Here is an 18,579-nt window from a genome sequence, read left to right on the forward strand (position 1 = left end):
TAGAAACAGCATGTCTGCTTGTCTTTTCAAATAACAAAGTTTATTTTTGATATAAAGATTTACTGTTCCAAAGAATTCTGAAAATATTTTTGTTTTCATACATGTCGAAAGGACTTAAATTTTAGTAAATCTTAATGAATTCTGAGGTCTTCTGTAGGCATGAATATTCTTATATTGAAAACTTGGTATTTTGTTGAAGGTAGATGAGGTGAGAGTAGTGGAATGTTATCTTATTAAAGATTTTTATAGACTGAAATGATTTTTAGTATGCAGTGATTTCTTTGACTCAATCAGATTATGTTTTTAGTTTTTTCATACCTACAAGTTCATGGTAAATTTGTTACAAGATGGTTTGAATAGGAAGTAACAAGTAACTAAGGTAACAGAGGGAAGCAGTATTGCCTTTTCTCTGGATAATCCTGAGACTCGTTTGTAATAAAATTTCAGTTCTCAGGCTTCTGCCTTTTCTTTTTTTAATAGGCTTCTGCCTTAATATTGGTTTGTTACCTTTCTGGTTACTGTGCTTCTTTCTGTATGTTAATGATGAATCTGTCACAGGTTTTTTCTTTTTTTTTTTTATCCCCCATAGTATTATATGTGCCTTTGAGATAAGATAGTAGGTGGTGGTACTATTTATTGAAATTGAGAGCCCTGAAATAAAGCAGAGTTTTGCATGTTTTGTGTGAGGGTATCCTCAATTCTTTTTTTTTGTATTAATTATTTTTGAGAGACTTGAGATAAGTAAGTGGAAATGTCAAGTAAGTTGTTGGAAATGTGGATCAGGAGTTCAGGAGAATAGTCTCTGAGTAAATGTGAATCATGTCAGTAAATAAGCTGTCTGGGGAAAGAGTGTAGAGTGAGATTAGAAGGTGACCCAAATCCATTTCCTAAGGATCTACAATATTTCCTGGATAGTGAAAAAAAAAAAAAACCAAAGAAATTACAGTAAAAAAATAATAAAAGTGTGACATAACAGGATCTATAGACTCAGATAGAAAACAGTGGTCAACTGCAACATGCTGTAGCAGCATCAAGTAAGATAAGGACTGATGGATCTATTAGCAAAATAGACATCATTGGTGACTTTATTTGGTACTCATTCAGTTGTTTTAGAAGAAAGGTGCTATGTCCAGGGTTCCTGGGTGGCTTAGTTGGTTAAGTGTCTGACTTCGGCTCAGGTTATGGTCTTAGGGTCCTGGGATCAAGCCCAACATCAGGCTCCTCACTCACCAGGGTGTCTGCTTGTTCCTCTCCCTCTACCCCTCCCCACTGCTCACGCTCACTTTCTCTCTCTCAAATAAATAAAATCTTTAAGAAAAAAAAAACAAGTAACAATAACAACAACAACAACAAAAAGAAAGGTGCTGTGTCTAGTTTAAGATGGCAATGAAAGAAAATCCTTATATTACCTCTTCCCATTGACACACTAAATTTGTAATAATACATGGAATAATTCCCACTAAAAAAGAACTGAAAACTAGCTGAAAAGCCTCCTCTATAATGAGAGGTAAAAGAGCCACATTGAGACAAATAGGAGAGGTAGAGATGGAGTCTGGCCGAAAAAAAAAAAAACCATCACTGGTACAGTAACAAACAATAGTGAGGAGTCTCACAGGCCCAGAGCCTCTCCCTGGGGAGTGAGGGCTTTGTGTCCCACATTGAGCATCCCAGCCTTGGGACATGCAGCAGAGAGACAATCCCCCAGGAACATCTGGCTTTGGGAACCAATGGCATTTACACCCAGGAGACCAAGGAGTCTATGGGGATCTGAGATACTCCTTTAAAGGGGCTTCCTCATAGACTCATTTGTCCTAAGAACCAACACAAAGCAGTTTGAGAGGTGAGTTAATTGTATGTGAAGGCGATTCAGTTGCTAATCTTAAAAAAGTCTGCTGGAGGGTCAGGGGTTAGTTGGGATTTTCCTCCAGGATAGAAAAGCTGAAGTGAATGATTTTTTTGCATTCTTCTATTACTTCGCATAGGTGGTATGTGGATACAACCTTGCTAAAGCTAAGGACATGCCCTACTGCCAATGTTCCTTTCCAGCATTGCTAAACAGTGCACATCCCCCACTACTATTTCTCTTTTCCTGCCTTGCTAAATCTATGGGGAGCCCTATCTGCATGATATTTTATACCATCACTAAAATTGTAGGCATGCCCTGCCCCCAACACTCTTTCTTAACTTCAGTTAAGCCATAGTCATGCTTCCCCTACTCCCCCAGTGCTCCTCTCAAGACTTCCTAAAACCATGGACATGCCCCACCACTAGGTTCTCTTTTCCAGCATTCTAAAGCTGTGGGCATGCCCTGTTCCCAACACTCTTTCCTGGCCTCACTAAAGGCATGAACATACCCTGACCCCAATACTCTCTTGTAACCTTGCGAAAGCTAGTAAGTGAGTGTAGTCCACACGGAGGATCATCTTGATTTCCTGGCTCTGGAGGTCAGAGGAGATTGCACTCCTGTGTCCTGCAGCATTATAACAATCAGAAAGATAGTTCTTGGCAGGATACCACCCCAGGGTAATATACCGACAGTAGACTGAAACATACCTCCAGTTTGCACATGAAAAAGGCCCATTTCATTGTCCTGATACTTCAACCTGAGGGGTAGGCTTCAGGTTTGCCACAAATGTAAAGGCTACAGAAGCACTCTCAAGGAATACAGACAAGGAGACACCATCTGTATGCCCTCTTTTATTCTTGTCACAGCTCACTGATACCTCCCAGAAAGGAACTTATATACTCCTCTGAAGCCCTGGTTCTTGCAACATTGACCCAGGGACAAATCCAGAACTACTTGTCTGGAGGTGAGCAGGGTCTATGAGTGTGGTCTGACTGTATATATTTGCATACATTTAAATGCTTCCGTCTGAGGGACTGGCTTTCAATCAGCCTGAATCTAAGAGTTGAATGAAATCACTCCTTTTTAGACACTGCCAGTTTTTTTTCCTATTAAGGTAAATAAGGCTACTTAGATAATCACAATGGTTGAAAGATAGTTGAGAGTTAGGGCAAGATTGAATGACAAGTTTCACCTTCTATGCAAAGACACTCCTTCAAAACTGGGAGAAGTAGCTGTTTTGCCTAATGCATAAACACAAAGTCAAGCAAAATAAGGAAATTAAATGTGTTCCAAACAAAAGAACAACACAAAGCCTCAGAAAAACACCTTAATGAAATGGAAGTAAGTAATCTTCCTGATGAAGTGTTCAAAGTAATGGTCATGAAGATACTGAATTTGAGAGAAGAGTGGATGGATACAGTAAGAACTTCAATAAAGAGAAAACATAAGAAAGTATCAAGTTACAGAGTTTAAGAATACAATGACTGTACTGAAAAATACATGAGAGGGGTTCAATGGCAGACAGGATAAAGTAGAAGAATAAATCAGTGGCTTGGAAGATAGGGCAGCAGAAGTAACCCAACTAGAGCAACAACAACCAAAAAAGTCAGATAGTTGAAGAACTCCATAGGACAAGAAGTGGAATAATATTTACATCATAGGGGTTCCATAAAAAGGAGAGAAATTTACCTGAAGAAATAGAGGCTGAAAACTTTCCTAACCTAGAGAAGGAAACAGACATCCAGGTCCAGGAAGCCCAGAGAGTTCCAAATATAATGAACCCAGAGAGGTTTGCAGAGATACAATATAATTAAATGTCAAAAGTTAAAGAAAAAGTATCTTTTTTTTAAAAAAGGTTTTATTTATTTATTCCTGAGAGACAGAGAGAGAAAGGCAGAGACACAGGCAGAGGGAGAAGCAAGTGCTTTAAGGGGAGCCTGATGTGGGACTCGATCCCAGCACTCAGGGACCACACACTGAACTGAAGGCAGATGCTTAACCACTGAGCCACCCAGGCACCCCAAAGAAAAAGTATCTTAAAAGCAGCAAGAGAAAAATAAGTTGTTAGGTGCAAGGGAACTTCCATAATTCTGTGCCCTGATTTTTGCACAGAACCCAGCAGACCAGAAGGGAGTGGCATGATAAATTCAAAGTGCTAAAAGGAGAAAACTTCCAGCCAGGAATACTCTATTTGGCAAGGCTATCACTCAGAACTGAATGAGAGAGAAAACATTTTCCAGAAAAGGAACAGCTAAAGCAGATCACCACCAATGAACTGGTCTTACAACTTTTTCTCTAAGTTGAAAATAAAAGACACTAATAACAATAAAACATGAAAAAAACAACCTCCTTGGTAAAGGCATATATATAGTAAGGTAGTGGATTAACCACTTATAAGCTAGTATGAAGGTCAAAAGATAAGAGTGGTATGGATGGATTAAAACACAAGATTCATCTCTATATTGCCACAGGATATTCGTTTAAGTTCTAATGACACATACAGTCCTAAAGTGAAGAGATGGAAAAAAGAGATAAAAATGGAAATGAAAAGAAAGCTGGTGTAACTATATTCATGAGACAAAAAAGTCTTGAGACAAAGACTAATAAAAGTCAAAGAAGTACATTACATAATGATGAAAGGGTCAATCCAACAAGAGATATAACATTTGTAAATATTTATGCACCCACATTAGGAGTATGTAAATATAAAAAGCAAATACTGACAGACCTAAAGGGAGAATCACAGCACACAATAATAGTAGGGGACTCTAATACCCTACTTCAAAGGATAGATTATCTAGACAGAAACCGCAATGAATAAACAATACTCTTAAAAGAACCATTAAACTGAATTGATTTAATAGATATATATGCCACATACCGTCCAAAAGCAGTAGAATACACTTTGTTCTCAAGTGCATATGTTCTTCAGGATAGATCACATGTTAGGCCACAAAACAAGTTCCAATATACTCAAGAAGACTTGAAATTATAGTAAACATATTTATGACCAGAATGGTAGAAACTAGAACTCAATTAAAGAAAATCACAAATATGTGGACATTATGCTACTGAACAACCAATGGGTCACTGAATACATTTAAGGGGAAAAATTGAACAAATGAAAATGGAAATACAACTTATCAAAATCTATGAGAAATAGTAAAAGCATTTCTAGAAATTCATAGTGATGGAAAAAGAAAAATCTCAAGTTAATAATTTAACTTTCACCTAAAGGAAATAGAAAAAGAGCAAACAAAGCAGAAGTTAGGAATGAAATAATAAAGACTAGAATGGAAATAAATGAGATACAGACAAAAGAACAATAGAAAAGTTCTAGGAACAGAGATCTTCACTGTTAATTCTACCAAACATTCAAAGATGATTGCAACCTATGTTAAAACCTATCCTCAAGTAAAACTGGTTCCAGGGATGCAACTAAGTTCACCAGGGATATTGACTTCAACAGTACACTGAAAGAATCATGTGATCTTCTCAATAGATACAGAACTTTTTTTTTTTAATTCAACATTTATGTATGAGAAAAACTAAATACTGTGGATATACAGGGAATGTACCTCAACACGATAAAGGCCATATGTGGTGTCAAAACCATTGCAAGCGTCATACTCAGTGATGAAAAGCTAAAAGCTTTTCCATTAAGATCAGGAACAAGGCAAGTATACACACTTCCATCACTTTTATTAACATAATGTTGGGAGTTTGGACATGGCTGTTAGGTAAGAAAAGAGAAAGAAATGGTATAGAAGTTGAAGGGGAGAATTAAAACTGTCACTATTTGATAGTGACAGCATGATGCTATCTATAGAAGACCTCAGGGCAGCCCGGGTGGCTCAGCAGTTTAGCGCCTGCCTTCGGCCCAGGGCGTGAGACTGGAGACCCGGGATCAAGTCCCACGTGGGGCTCCCTGCATGGAGCCTCCTTATCCCTCTGCCTGTGTCTCCCTCTCTCTCTCTCTCTCTCTCTCTCTCTGTCTGTCTCTCATGAATAAATAAAATCTTAAAGAAAACCCTAAAGACTCCACCAAAAAATTATTAGAACTAATAAATAAATTCAGTAAAATTGCAGGATACAAGAGCAATATGCAGAAATTTGTTGTGTTTCTATACACTAATAACTGCCAGAAAGAAAAATTAAGAAAACAATCCAATTTACATTGGCATTAAAGGGAATAAAATACCTAGGAATAAATTTTTCCAAGGAGGTGAAAGACCTGTACACTGCAAACTATAAGACAGTGATGAAAGAAATTGAAAACAAAGATAAATGGGAATATAATTTGTGCTTATGGACTGGAAGAATTAATATTGTTAAGTGTCCATATAAGTCTACAAACTCAGTGCAATCCTTATCAAAATTCAATTGTATTGCCACCAAACTCGAACAAATACTATTAAAATTTATATGGAACCACAAAAGACCCCATGTAGTCAAAGCAATCTTGAGAAAGAACAAAGCTGGAGGAATCTCATTTTTTTGACTTCAAACTATATTATAAAATTATAGTAATCAAATCAATGTCTTATTACCATAAAAATGGACAATAGATGCAACAGAATAGGGAGCTGTTATATAGACCTACACATATATGGTCAATTAATTTGTGAAAAAGGAGCCAAGAATATACAATGGTGCAAGGACAATCTCTTCAATAAATGGTTTTGAGAAAACTGGACAGCCATATGTAAAAGAATGAAACAAGACTTCTGTCTGCCACCATACACAAAATTTAACTCAAGATGGATTAACATCTTCAGTATATGACCAAAAATCATAAAACTCCTAGGAGAAAACAGGGGGCAAGCTCCATGACTTTGCTCCTGGAGATATTTATTTGGATCTGCACAGTGAAGGAAAACATCAACAAAAAAAGGGTAAGTTTCTGAATGGGAGAAAATATTTGCAAATCATATATCCAGTAAGGGGCTAATATCCAAAATATATAAAGAATTCATAAAACTCAATAACAAGAAAAAATTTGTTTAAAACTGGGCAGAGGATCTGAACAATTACCAAAGAATGCATACAGATGGCCGACAGGCCCATGAAAAGATGCTCGACATTACTAATCATCAGGGAAATGCACATCAGAACCACAGTGAGATATAATCTCATACCTGTCAGAATGGCAATTATCAAAAAGATGATACAACATGCATTGGAGAGATAATGTTGATAAGGTAATCTCATATATTCTTGGTGGAAATGTAGATTTGTGTAGTCACTATGAAAAGCAGTATGGAGCTTCCTCAAATTAAAAATAAAATTACCATATTATTCCACTATTCCACGTCTGGGTATTTATTTAAAGAAAACAAGTACTAATACAAAAAGATACATGCACCCCTATGTTCATTGCAGTGTTATTTATAGTAGCCAAGATACCAAATCAACCTAAGTGTCATCTATGGGTGAATGGATAAAGATGAATGGATAAGTGTCACCTATGGATGACCTGAATATGGCTGTCCAGTTTTCTCAAAACCATTTATTGAAGAGATTGTCCTATACATATATATACCTTGAAATACCGATTAGTCATAAAAATTAAGGAAATCTTATAATTTGTGACAACATGGATAGCCATTGATGGTATCATAATAAGTAAAATAAGTAAAAGACAAATCCCATGTGATCTCACTTATATGTGGAACCTATAAAACAAATTAGTGAACCAAAATTCATAGACATAGACAGATTGTAGATTATCAAAGGGGAGGGGAGTTGGAGTGTAGGCAAAAAAGTATGAGGAAGGTCAATTATATGGTGATGGATGGGAGCTAAACTTATTTTGGTGATCATTTTTATAGTGTATGCAAATATCAAATATATTTGGTGTATACCTGAAACTAATAGACTGTTATATACCAATTTTACCTGGTTAAAAGAGAGGAAAAAATAAAATGAGCATGAGTTGTCACAGCATCCTCCAGTTCCCAGCCTGAATCCTATGTGTGTATTCACAAAGACTCTCTGAATTGTTGAAGCCTGTAGGTGCCTGAAGACATGTTTCCAACATTTACCTTCTGAAGCCTGAAATATGCCCCACCCACTGTATTCTTTAGCTGCATTGCTAAAGCCAGTAGGAGCATGCAGTCCACACAGGGATCAGCAATTCATTGCCTGGCCCTGGTGGCCAAGAGGGTTGGAATTTGAGAGCTTCATGGAACTGTAACAATTGGAAAGAGCATTTAGCAGGCCTCAGGGTACTATACATAGAGCAGACTGAAACATAGCCCCGGTTTTCCTGTATAAGGGCTCATTTATCTAGCCTGGAGCTTCAGCGTAAGGACAAGTTTTCTGGTTACCCACATATCTATAGGCTAAGAGGACACACCCAAGAAATATAAGCAGGAAAGTAGCATCTTGCACACCCCCTTGGCTTTGCTACAGCTTAATAAGACTTCCTAGAAAAGAACTTATACACTCACCTGGAGCCCTGATTACAACTGTCATCCAAGGGACACCTCCAGATCTCCTGGTCCAGAAGCCAACAGGGATTTATGGTTATGGCTCCAGACAACTGTATATATTTGCACACATTAAAAGCTGCTACTTGAGGATCTGGCTTCCAGCCATCCTGAAACTAGGTGCTAAATGAGGTTCATCCACTTAGATTATTGGCACGTCTTGACATACTCTCAGTGATGGGGCATATAAAGATTAAATCAGGTGGTTTAGACCATCATAGAGGTTCAAGAGACAACTGAAGAACTAGGGAAGATTGAACAAGAAGGATTGTCACCTACTCAAGGCCACGTCTTCGAGGCTGAGAGAACTGGATGTTATATAGAAATGCATACATTAATTAATTTTAATTTTAATTTTAAAAATGAAAATCATTAATTTTTAATTAATTTTAAATTTCATTAAAATGAAAATACAGAGAAATATGTTCCAAATGAAAAAAGGACAAAGCCTCAAAAAAGACTAATAATATGGAGATAAGGTACCTACATGATAAAGAATTCAAAGTAATGTTCACAAAGGAGCACACTGTTCTTTGGAGAAGAATGGATGTACACAGAACTTCAGCAAAGAGATAGAAAACAAAATACCAAACAGAAGTCACAGAACTGAAGAATAACTGCACTTAAAAATATACGAGAGTGGTGCAACAGCAGACTAGATAAAATAGAAGTACAGATCAGTGAGCTGGAAGGTGAAGCAATGGAACTCACCTGGACAGAGCAGGAATTAGAAAACACAATAACAATAAATATGAAGATAGCTTAAGAGACTTCTGACAGAATATCAAGCAGCATAACATTCGCATTATAGAGGTCTCAGAAGGGGAAGAGAGATAGAAAGGGGGGCAGAAAACTTATTTGTAGAAATAATGGCTAAAAATTTCCCTAATGTAGGGAAGGAAACAGACATCAGGTCCAGGAATCCCAGAGAACTCCGAATAGAATGAACCTAAAGAGTGCCACACCAAGATGCATTATAATTAAAGTGTCAAAAGTTAAATATAAAGAGAAAAATCTTAAAAGCAGCAAGAGAAAACAATATGTTACATACAAAGGCTATCTCATAAGGTTATCAGTAGATTTCTCAATGGAAACATTGAAAGCCAGAAAGTTTCAAAGTAACATTTTCAAAGTACTGAAAGGAAAAAAAAGTCCAAGTAAGAATGTATTACCCAGGAAGATTATCATTGCAGCACTTTGAAGGAAAGATAAAGAGGGTTCCAGATGAGCAAAAGCTAGAGGATTTCATCATTGCTAAACCAGCCTTATTAGAAATATCAAAGGGGTTTCTGTACTCTGAAAAGAAATGGCAGTAGTTAACAACAAGAAAACATACAAAAGTAAAAATCTCACTAACAAATATATAAAGATAATGGTTAAGTCACATAAACTTATGAAGATTAGGAGGAAAACATAGTTAATTAAAACTACAATCATTAGTTATGGGGTATAGAGGATAAAAAGATGTAAAAAGTTACATCAAAACCATAAAATGTGGAGTGGGGACTAAAAATGGAGTTATGTTTTTAAGTAAAAGTTGCTAATAACTTAAAATAGATGGTTATATACACAGGATCATATATATGAACCTCATGATAACCATATTGCAAAATCTGATAAAAGAAGTTTTCACCTTTTAATGTTTGTGATCTCTGGCCCTAGGCTCCCACAGAAGCTATACTTTGTTACCAAGGTCAAAATGATTTGGCAAAACCTCAAAGCCTGGGTTCTGTTTCTGGCCCAAGCACATATCTGCTGCATTAAAGAAAATAACCAAACGGGAGCATTCTGAACACAAAAGATAAGAAAAGGTGAGAAACATCCCTGGTTTCCACAAGATTAAAGTCATATAGCCCAGCCTATACTAGAAACTAAAGGTCTACAACTTTCTGAAAAGTTCTTTGTGTAATAATTTGTAACTGTTTATGTAAAAAAATATATATAATCCTATACCAAATGTTCCCTTACTGAAGCACTCTCTCCTTTGTGAAGAAGATTGTGTATACCAGACAGTCCTAACTGGAGGTTGAATAAAACTCTTACTTTTTTAAAATAAAAATTCTAAAAGGGTTGTTCATTTTGTGTCAATAAACACAAAAAAGTAGTGTAGGAGTAAAAATGTAGAGTTGTGGAACATGTTCCAATGTAAATTGCTGTCAACTTAAAATAGACTTATTTATGTAGAATCATATATGTGAACCTCCTGATAACCACAATGCAAAATCATATAGCAAATACTAAAGAAAATGGGAAAGGAATCTACACATTAACACTAAAGAATGCCATCAAACCACAAGGAAAGAAGGAGAAAAAGAAGAAAGGAACATAGGGGAACCTATGGCTTGGCTCAGTGGTTTAGCGCTGCCTTGGCCCAGGGTGTGATCCTGGAGACTCAGGATCGAGTCCCGTGTTGGGCTCCCTGCATGGAGCCTGCTTCTCCCTCTGCCTGTGTCTCTGCCTCTCTGTGTATGTGTCTCTCATGGATAAATAAATAAAATCTTTAAACAAACAAAGATTGTAGTGAACAACAAAGAGAGGCTCTACATAATGATAAAGGTGTCTATCCAGCAAGAAGATCTAATACTTATATATGCACCCAAGTTAGGAGCCCCTAAATATGTAAATGTTAAGAGGGATAAATTATTAAATGAAGAAATTGACAGCAATATAATAATAGGGATTTTAACATGCCAGTTACATCAATGGATAGATCATATCCAGACATATGTGAAACCTTGTTTCAGTAAGACTACATTGTTCTTCAATGATCATTAGACTAATACATTTAATACATTAGACTAGATAATTTAATATATATATAGAACATTCCATCCAAAAGCAGCAGAATACACATTCTTCTGAAGTGCACATGAAATATTCTCCAGGTGGATTATGTATTAGGCTACAAAACACGTCTCAATAAATTTAAGAAGAACAGAATAATTTGAAGCATCTTTTTTGACCACAGTGGTATAGATCTAAAAATCAATTACCAGAGGAAAACTGGGAAAACTACAATACATGGAGATTAAACAACATACTGCTGGACAACTACAAAGTCATAGGAAAAAAATCAAAGGGAAATAAAGTACCTAGAGATAAATGAAAACAGCATTCAAAGAATACTTACTACCTACCCTCAAACCCTTCCAAAAATTAATGCAGTGGGAAAGCTTCCTTATTCATTTTCCAAGAACAGTTTTAACCTGATACCAACACCAGACACATAGACTTAAAAAAAATATAGGTCAATATCCCTAATGAAATGAATGCCAAAACTCTTAACAAAATATTTGAAACTGAATTCAGCAATACATTAGAAGGATTATATGAGGTGCCTGAGTGGCACTGTCAGTTGTGTTTCTGGCTCCTGATTTTGGCTCACGTTGTGATCTTGAGGTCATGAGATTGAGCCCTGCATCTGGCTCAGCACTCAGTGCAGAATCTACTTGAGAATCTCTCTCCCTCTCCATCTGCTCCTCCTTCACATGTACTTTCTCCCTCTTAAATAAATCTTAAAAAAATTAATAAAGGTGGTGCCTGGGTGGCCACATTGGTTAAGCATATGCCTTTGGCTCAGTTCATGATCTTGGGGTCCTAATATCAAGTCTCATATGGATTCCCCACTTAGAGGCATCTGCTGGTTCCTCTACCCCTCCATCCGTCATGCTTTCTCTTTCTCAAATAAATAAAATCTTTTTAAAAAAGGATTATACATCATGACCATGTGGTGCAAGGATGCATGGATAATCCAACATCTACAAATAAATCAACATGATACATTGCATTAACATAATGAAAGATAAAAATCACATAATCCTATCAGTAGATGCAGAAAAAGCATTTGACAATATTGAACATTCATTTATGATAACTGTCAATAAAGTAGGTATTGAGGTAATGTGAGCCAATACAATAAAGGCCATATATAACCAACTCAGTGCTAATATTCAATAGTGAAAAGTTGAAAGATTTTCCTTTAAGATCAGGAACAAGAAAAGGATGACTATTATCCTTACTTTTATTTAACATAGTATTGGGAGTTCTAACCACAGCAAGTAGGCAAGTAGAAGAAATAAAATCATTCATATTGGAAAGAAAGAAGTGAAATTGTCACTATTTGCAGATGACATGATGCTATATATAGAAGACCCTAAGGACTCCATCACAAAACTATCAGAGCTAATAAGAAATCAAGAAAACAACTCCATTTTCAATAGCATCAAATGAGTAAAATAGAAATAAATTTAACCAAGGAGGTGAAGACCTGTATACTGGAAAATATTGAGCATTGATGAAAGAAATTGAAGAAGAAACAAGTGGAAAGATATTCTCTGTTCATGGATTGGAAGAATTAATATTATTAAACTGTCCAAACTATGCCAAATAAACTATAGATTTGATGTAGTCCCTATTAAAATTAAACTGAAATTTTTTACAGAACTAAACAAATAATTCTAAGATTTGTATAGGTCCTCCCCCCCCCCAAAAAAAAACCTGAAAAGCCAAAAACAGTGTTGAGAAAGAACAAAGCTGGAGGTATCATGCACCCTGAATTTATTTATTTATGTATTTTATTTGTTTTTAAAAAATTAGCTATGAGAGAGAGAGAGACCTAGAGAGAGAGAGAGAGAGAGAGAGAGAGAGAAAGTAGAGAGAAAGTGGTGGGGAGGGGCAGAGGGAGAGAGAGAAGCAGACTCCTGACTGAACAGGAAGCCTAGCATGGGGCTTGATCCTAGGACCTGGAGATCATGACCTGAGCCAAAGGCAGATGATTAACCAACTAAGCCACCCAAGGGCCCCCTTGCACCCTGATTTTAAACTGTATTGCAAAACTATAGTAATCAAAACAGTATGGTAATGGTGTAAAAATAGACACATTGATCAATGGAACAGTGATTCCAGAAGTAAAACCACCACGATATAGTCAATTTATTTATGACAAAGGTGGCAAGAATATACAATGGAGAAAATGCAATCTCTTAATAAATGATGTTGGGAAAACTTGACAGTTACCTGCAAGGAATGAAAGTGGAACACTCTTACACTATATACAAAATTTACTCAAAATGGAATAAAGACTTGACTGTAAGACAAGACACCATAATCCTAGAAGAAAACTTCGATGGTAATCTCTGTGATATCAGTTTTAGCGATATGTTTTTGGGATCTGACTCCAAAGGCAAGGGAAGCAAAAATAAACAGATGGGACTAATTCAAATTAAAAAGCTTCCACACAGCAAAGGAAACCATCAAAGAATGAATAAAGCAATGTAGTGAAAGGACAATGTAGTTCCAAATCATATATCTGATAAGGGATTAATATCCAAAATATAGAAAGAACTCATACAAGTCAATTACAAGAAACTAACAAAACAAAACAATTTAAAAAATTGGCAGATGGGGCACCTGGCTAGCTTGGTCAGTAAAGCATGCACTCTTAATCTTGGGGTTGTAAGTACAAGCCCCATGTTGGGTATAGAGATTACTTAAATAACATCTTGAAAATAATTTACAATATTTTTCAGGTGAATGGTCTTCAAATGGTTGATGAGCCAATGGAAGAGGAAGAAGTAGATTCTTGCCAAGTAAGTACTTTGATTAACTCATTATGCTACATTTTTAAAATATAAGGAAGAGAATAATGGGAAAGGAGAAAATAATCTGTCAATTAAAAAATTTATTGAGGTAAGTTAGTAATAAGCAAATTCAATTATAAAAAATAGCATTTAAAAATATAGTTTTTCTTGTCAGAAAATTTTACATGTGAAGTTTAAGACAAATGTATTGAAGCATAATTTACATGCCATGAAGTTCCCCCATTTTAAGGGTAATGAATGAAAATTCTACTTACTAGTATATAAGTAACTGGGTTGCTTAAATACAGAATCATCTAAATTAAAATAAGATTACCTTCAACTTTACGGTAGAAAAGAGATCTAATGTAATATTTAACCTGAGTTCATTTAAAATCCATTTCCTGGCTTTGAAAAATTATTACATCTAAATTGTTTCAGAATTTTCTAACTAGTTTTAAAGACCACTCAGCTGGGCCACCCTGGCCCCGGCCACCGAGGCGGCCCAGCAGTTTAGCGCTGCCTTCAGCCCAGGATGTGATCCTGGAGACCCGGGATTGAGTCCCATATCGGGCTCCCTGCATGGAGCCTGCTTCTCCCTCTGCCCATGTCTCTCTGCCTCTCTCTCTCTATCTGTGTCTGTCATGAATAAATAAATAAATAAATCTTTTTAAAAAATACATAAAGACCACTCAGCTATTGGGCCATTCTATGCTAGGCCTATGTACTAGTCCCTCACTGTACAAGATCTAGTTTTACAAAACAGTGTTCTTAAGATTTCAAGAAGGATCTAAGATGAACATTCACATTTATTTTATTTTATAATTGTCATTTAAATGGACTTTTTCACAAAATTATAGGTTGTTTAAGCTGGAAGGAGCCTCAGAGATAATATTTTGAATAATCTCATTGTATAGGTAAGTCTTTTGAAACCTCGAGAGGTTGTGATTTATACAAGGTCATCAAAATAACAAGTAGCAGAAGTAAGACTTATGGCCCAGTGTACCTCATGTTAAGTCATCTGTGTATTGTGTAGACTAAAAGATGTGGAAAATAAGGAAGACATCATTCTTTTCTTATTTAGTTATGTATAAAATCAACCTTGATGTCCTCTTTTCCCTCCAAGCTGGTTTATAAGAGGACTTTTTTCAGATAGGACCAGGAGAGATATTTAAATTGGGTTTGTCCAAGATTCTTCTTCGAAGTATTCTATGTAAAAATTCACTGTCTCTGTAGACTGTGATAATATAACAATAACCTTAGTTCTGATTAACAAGAGATAAGATGTCATTATGGCTTTTGCAATTTGCTTAATATTAACTTAATAATAACTTAAATTTGAGTACAACTAAATGTAAATTTCCATCAAAATCATCTAAAGCTTTATCTACAGACCATATGTACTAGGAAGTATGGTACTTATGTTACTAGTTTATAGAAGGTAAAGTATAACTGGAAAATACAAAAGGCAATAGGGAAAGGTAAATTTGAGAATTAATAATTTCACAGGGAAATACCATGCTCCACACCACAAGAGGCAGGAAAAAGCATATGTGTGTGCAAGTGGACATATATACATATATAGCCAACATAAACACATAGATGTATATATAGAGATATTATCAAATATTTACCTTCCAATTTTTAAAAAGGAAGAATCAAGAGGTATACTTCTAATGGAAAGACAATAAAAATATACAGTGATTGATGATCTAAATTAGACAGTCACCTTTCTAGCCAGAAAGGGAAATCTGAAGTTTTGGAGAATTAGAGACCTAGAATGAGTTATAAGGATTTGATTTAGTTTTTAAGAAAGATTTTATTTATTTATGTATTTATTTATTTATTTATTTATTCATTCATTCATTCATTCATTCATTCATTGAGAGGAAGAGAGGAACAAACAAGCAGGGGGAATAGCAGGCAGAGGGAGAGGGAGAGGCAGGCTCCTGGCTGAGCAGAGAGGAAGGGAGGACCTGAACTGACGATGCTTAACCAACTGAGCCACCCAGAAGCCCCAGAATTTGATTTAGTTTATATTCTGAGTTATCTAAATTTTTTTTTATTAGAGTGGTATCTAAACTTTTAAAATAATGTATGTTTACTGTGTGATGGTTCAGGTACTCATTTGGTATCAGTTAAATCATATGAGTGATAAGAAACATTAACCCTATAAATTTATCTCTTTGTTTAATGTTTTCATATATAGGATTTTTGGGGATATGTATGCCTGTTCCAGTGTGATGCTGAGAACTGTGTTTTTTTTCTGGTTGTCCCTTTTTTAATTTTAATTTTTTTTAATAATGAAGGGTTGTAGAAATTGCCCTGTGATGCATAAAATCTTTAAACAGTATTCTTTAAATCTGAACTTAGGTATTGCCTATGTTGCCTGATGCTGTTTTGTTATTGACTGTTTTAGGCAACTAATCCACTTCATCTCACTTATAGCTTTGGACTTTCATGGTCTTCTGACCCTTTTTTTCAGTTAAAACTCTCTGTCTCATATATACATATATATGAGATATGGGAAGCAATTTACTTAATTTATATAATGTATATATTATCGCCATCTGATTAACAAAACTATAGTTTGTATAATTTTAATATGTCCAGATTATTATAATGAATTTTTCCATTTCTCAATACAGTATTCATATTTGGTAAGTATTAAGTTGCAGGTCAGTGATAGAAGATATTTGATATTATATTTCAGTATCTAGTTCCCTATTTCTCCCAGTAATGTCCAGGATAGAAAAAATAGATGTTATTATTCTTCTTTAGTAGATTATTAACATGAATTATTTTATGTTGTCAAAATAATTAGAGATATATTTGGTAGTTTATGATCCACTCATATTTACTATTAAAGTTTGTATGGAATGGTTATGACTTCCTCAAGTTAATTAAATATTTTAATGCTACCAATGTTTTAGGAATTTCAAAAGAAGAATCATTTAACAGTTAGATTTATGTTAATTTGATTTTCACAACATCAGAATTATGTTTTGTCCCTAAATTGAAAGATATTTTTATTACCCAGAAATGTAAAGGTTACATTTAACTGAAAATGTACATAAAAAACTGATTTCCTGATACTTTGAGGCCCTACATTTCTAATTTTAGAAACCGTTCTTGACATACATCTCTGTTAAGGATCCTTTAAGAAATATTATTTTACAAGTGTACTTGACTTAAACTCATGTGTAGCTATAAGTAGGAAATCCTTTAAGTTGGGGGGCTGATTCTTTTAGGGTAGATTTTTTCCCTCCTTTATTTCTCTTTCCATTCTAGACATTTATCCTTGATGCTCTTCAATATTTTTTCCCCTTGCAAAATTAGTTTTTACTACTGCTTTGTATTCATTTAGCATTTAAAAATAATTTGACCCTTTGCGAGTTGAGATGGCAGAGTAGTAGGGGTACCCCAGGCTTGCCTTATCTGAAAAACACAGCTAGATAATTATCAAATCCTTCTGAACATACAGGAAATTGATCTGAGGACTGAGAGAAAAAACCTGAGTAAATAAAAGGAGAAAAGACGCCACATTGTGGAGGGTAGGAAATGTGCAGATGTCATTTGAGGGACAAAAAAATCAGGATGATGCATAGGGAAGGGAGACCTGATCAAGGAGGGGGAGAGAGAGAGAGAGAGAGAGAGAGAGAGTAGGCTCAAGGCATTGTGCAAAAAACACTCTCCCCCACCAAACAATTGACAAGAAAAACAAGAGGGGCTGATTATCACAAGTTTTTACAAGCAGTGTTGCTCAATGTCTGAGGTTTTAGAAGTCTGCCATCACTAGTGTGGAGCCTGGTGGGCATAGAGGTGCTCCTGTGGAGAAAGAAGGGAGAGACCCAGGAGTGGCCATTGCAGTTTGAGGAGCTGAGAATCTCACTGGGAGAGGCAGTTCTCCTTCTTTAAGTGCATTTGGGAGAGTGGCACTGCCTCTAACAGGGACAAAAGAGCACGTGAGCACCACACCACTGAGCTAGCCTGTTTATTAGTATAGGAACTGAGGCTCCCACTGAGAGCAGCTAACCTGGATGCTGACTTTTTGCTGTGTTTTTACCATAAATTCCAAGCCCCTACATGTTCCTGTCACTGACCTTCTGGAAAAAAGCCTACACCAGCTAGTGCACTGAGACCCTCTCCTGGAGGATCATTGAGGGTCTGTGAAGTGCCAGGTCCCTAAAATTTGGAATTTTGAAACCAAACTGGCATACCTGAGATAAAATACAGGAGCATTGTGCCACCAAATTGGCAGAAGGCTCAGACAAAGACAGGGTAAAGGCAGGGATCTGAGGGATGCATGGCACAAACTAGGGGAGATTGTTTGTTCTTCTGAGAGGGCTTCCTGAATAGCTGTTAGCATGAAATCCCCTCTTCAGAAATGAGAAAGCTGGTTGATGCCATTTTTATCTATGCCCATCAGGAAGGATGTACTTCAGTGAGCAGCACATCAACCATAGTGGAGGTTTGAACCACTTACATCAAGCCAACTCCCCTGCACTATGCAGGCACTTTTTTTAACTAGGGCAAATGTGCCTCAAACTCAGAGCATCAGTGGACCCTGCTGCCAGAAGACCAGCAAAAATTGCCCACTTACACCAGTCTACTGACAATAAAGTGCTAAAAAAGCTGTAGGGGAAAAAGGATCTAGGAGAAATAG

The 18,579-nt window shown here is 36.0% G+C and overlaps 1 protein-coding gene across 5 annotated transcripts in view; it reads left to right on the plus strand.

Annotated features, from left to right (window-relative positions):
• RPS6KA6 (ribosomal protein S6 kinase A6) overlaps positions 1–18,579 on the plus strand; it is a 194,505-nt gene that overhangs the window by 38,206 nt on the left and 137,720 nt on the right. For 3 of the 5 annotated variants that reach the window (XM_077890399.1, XM_077890403.1, XM_077890402.1), the window contains exon 2: positions 13,866–13,925. In XM_077890399.1, the coding sequence (XP_077746525.1) occupies positions 13,866–13,925 (60 nt within the window). Of the gene's footprint in view, positions 1–2,712; positions 2,811–9,999; positions 10,149–13,865; positions 13,926–18,579 lie in introns of all 5 variants that reach the window. The other 2 variants (XM_077890401.1, XM_077890400.1) reach the window with 2 other exon arrangements.

This window comes from Canis aureus, chromosome X (genome assembly GCF_053574225.1).
Source record: "Canis aureus isolate CA01 chromosome X, VMU_Caureus_v.1.0, whole genome shotgun sequence".
Lineage (NCBI taxonomy): Eukaryota > Metazoa > Chordata > Mammalia > Carnivora > Canidae > Canis > Canis aureus.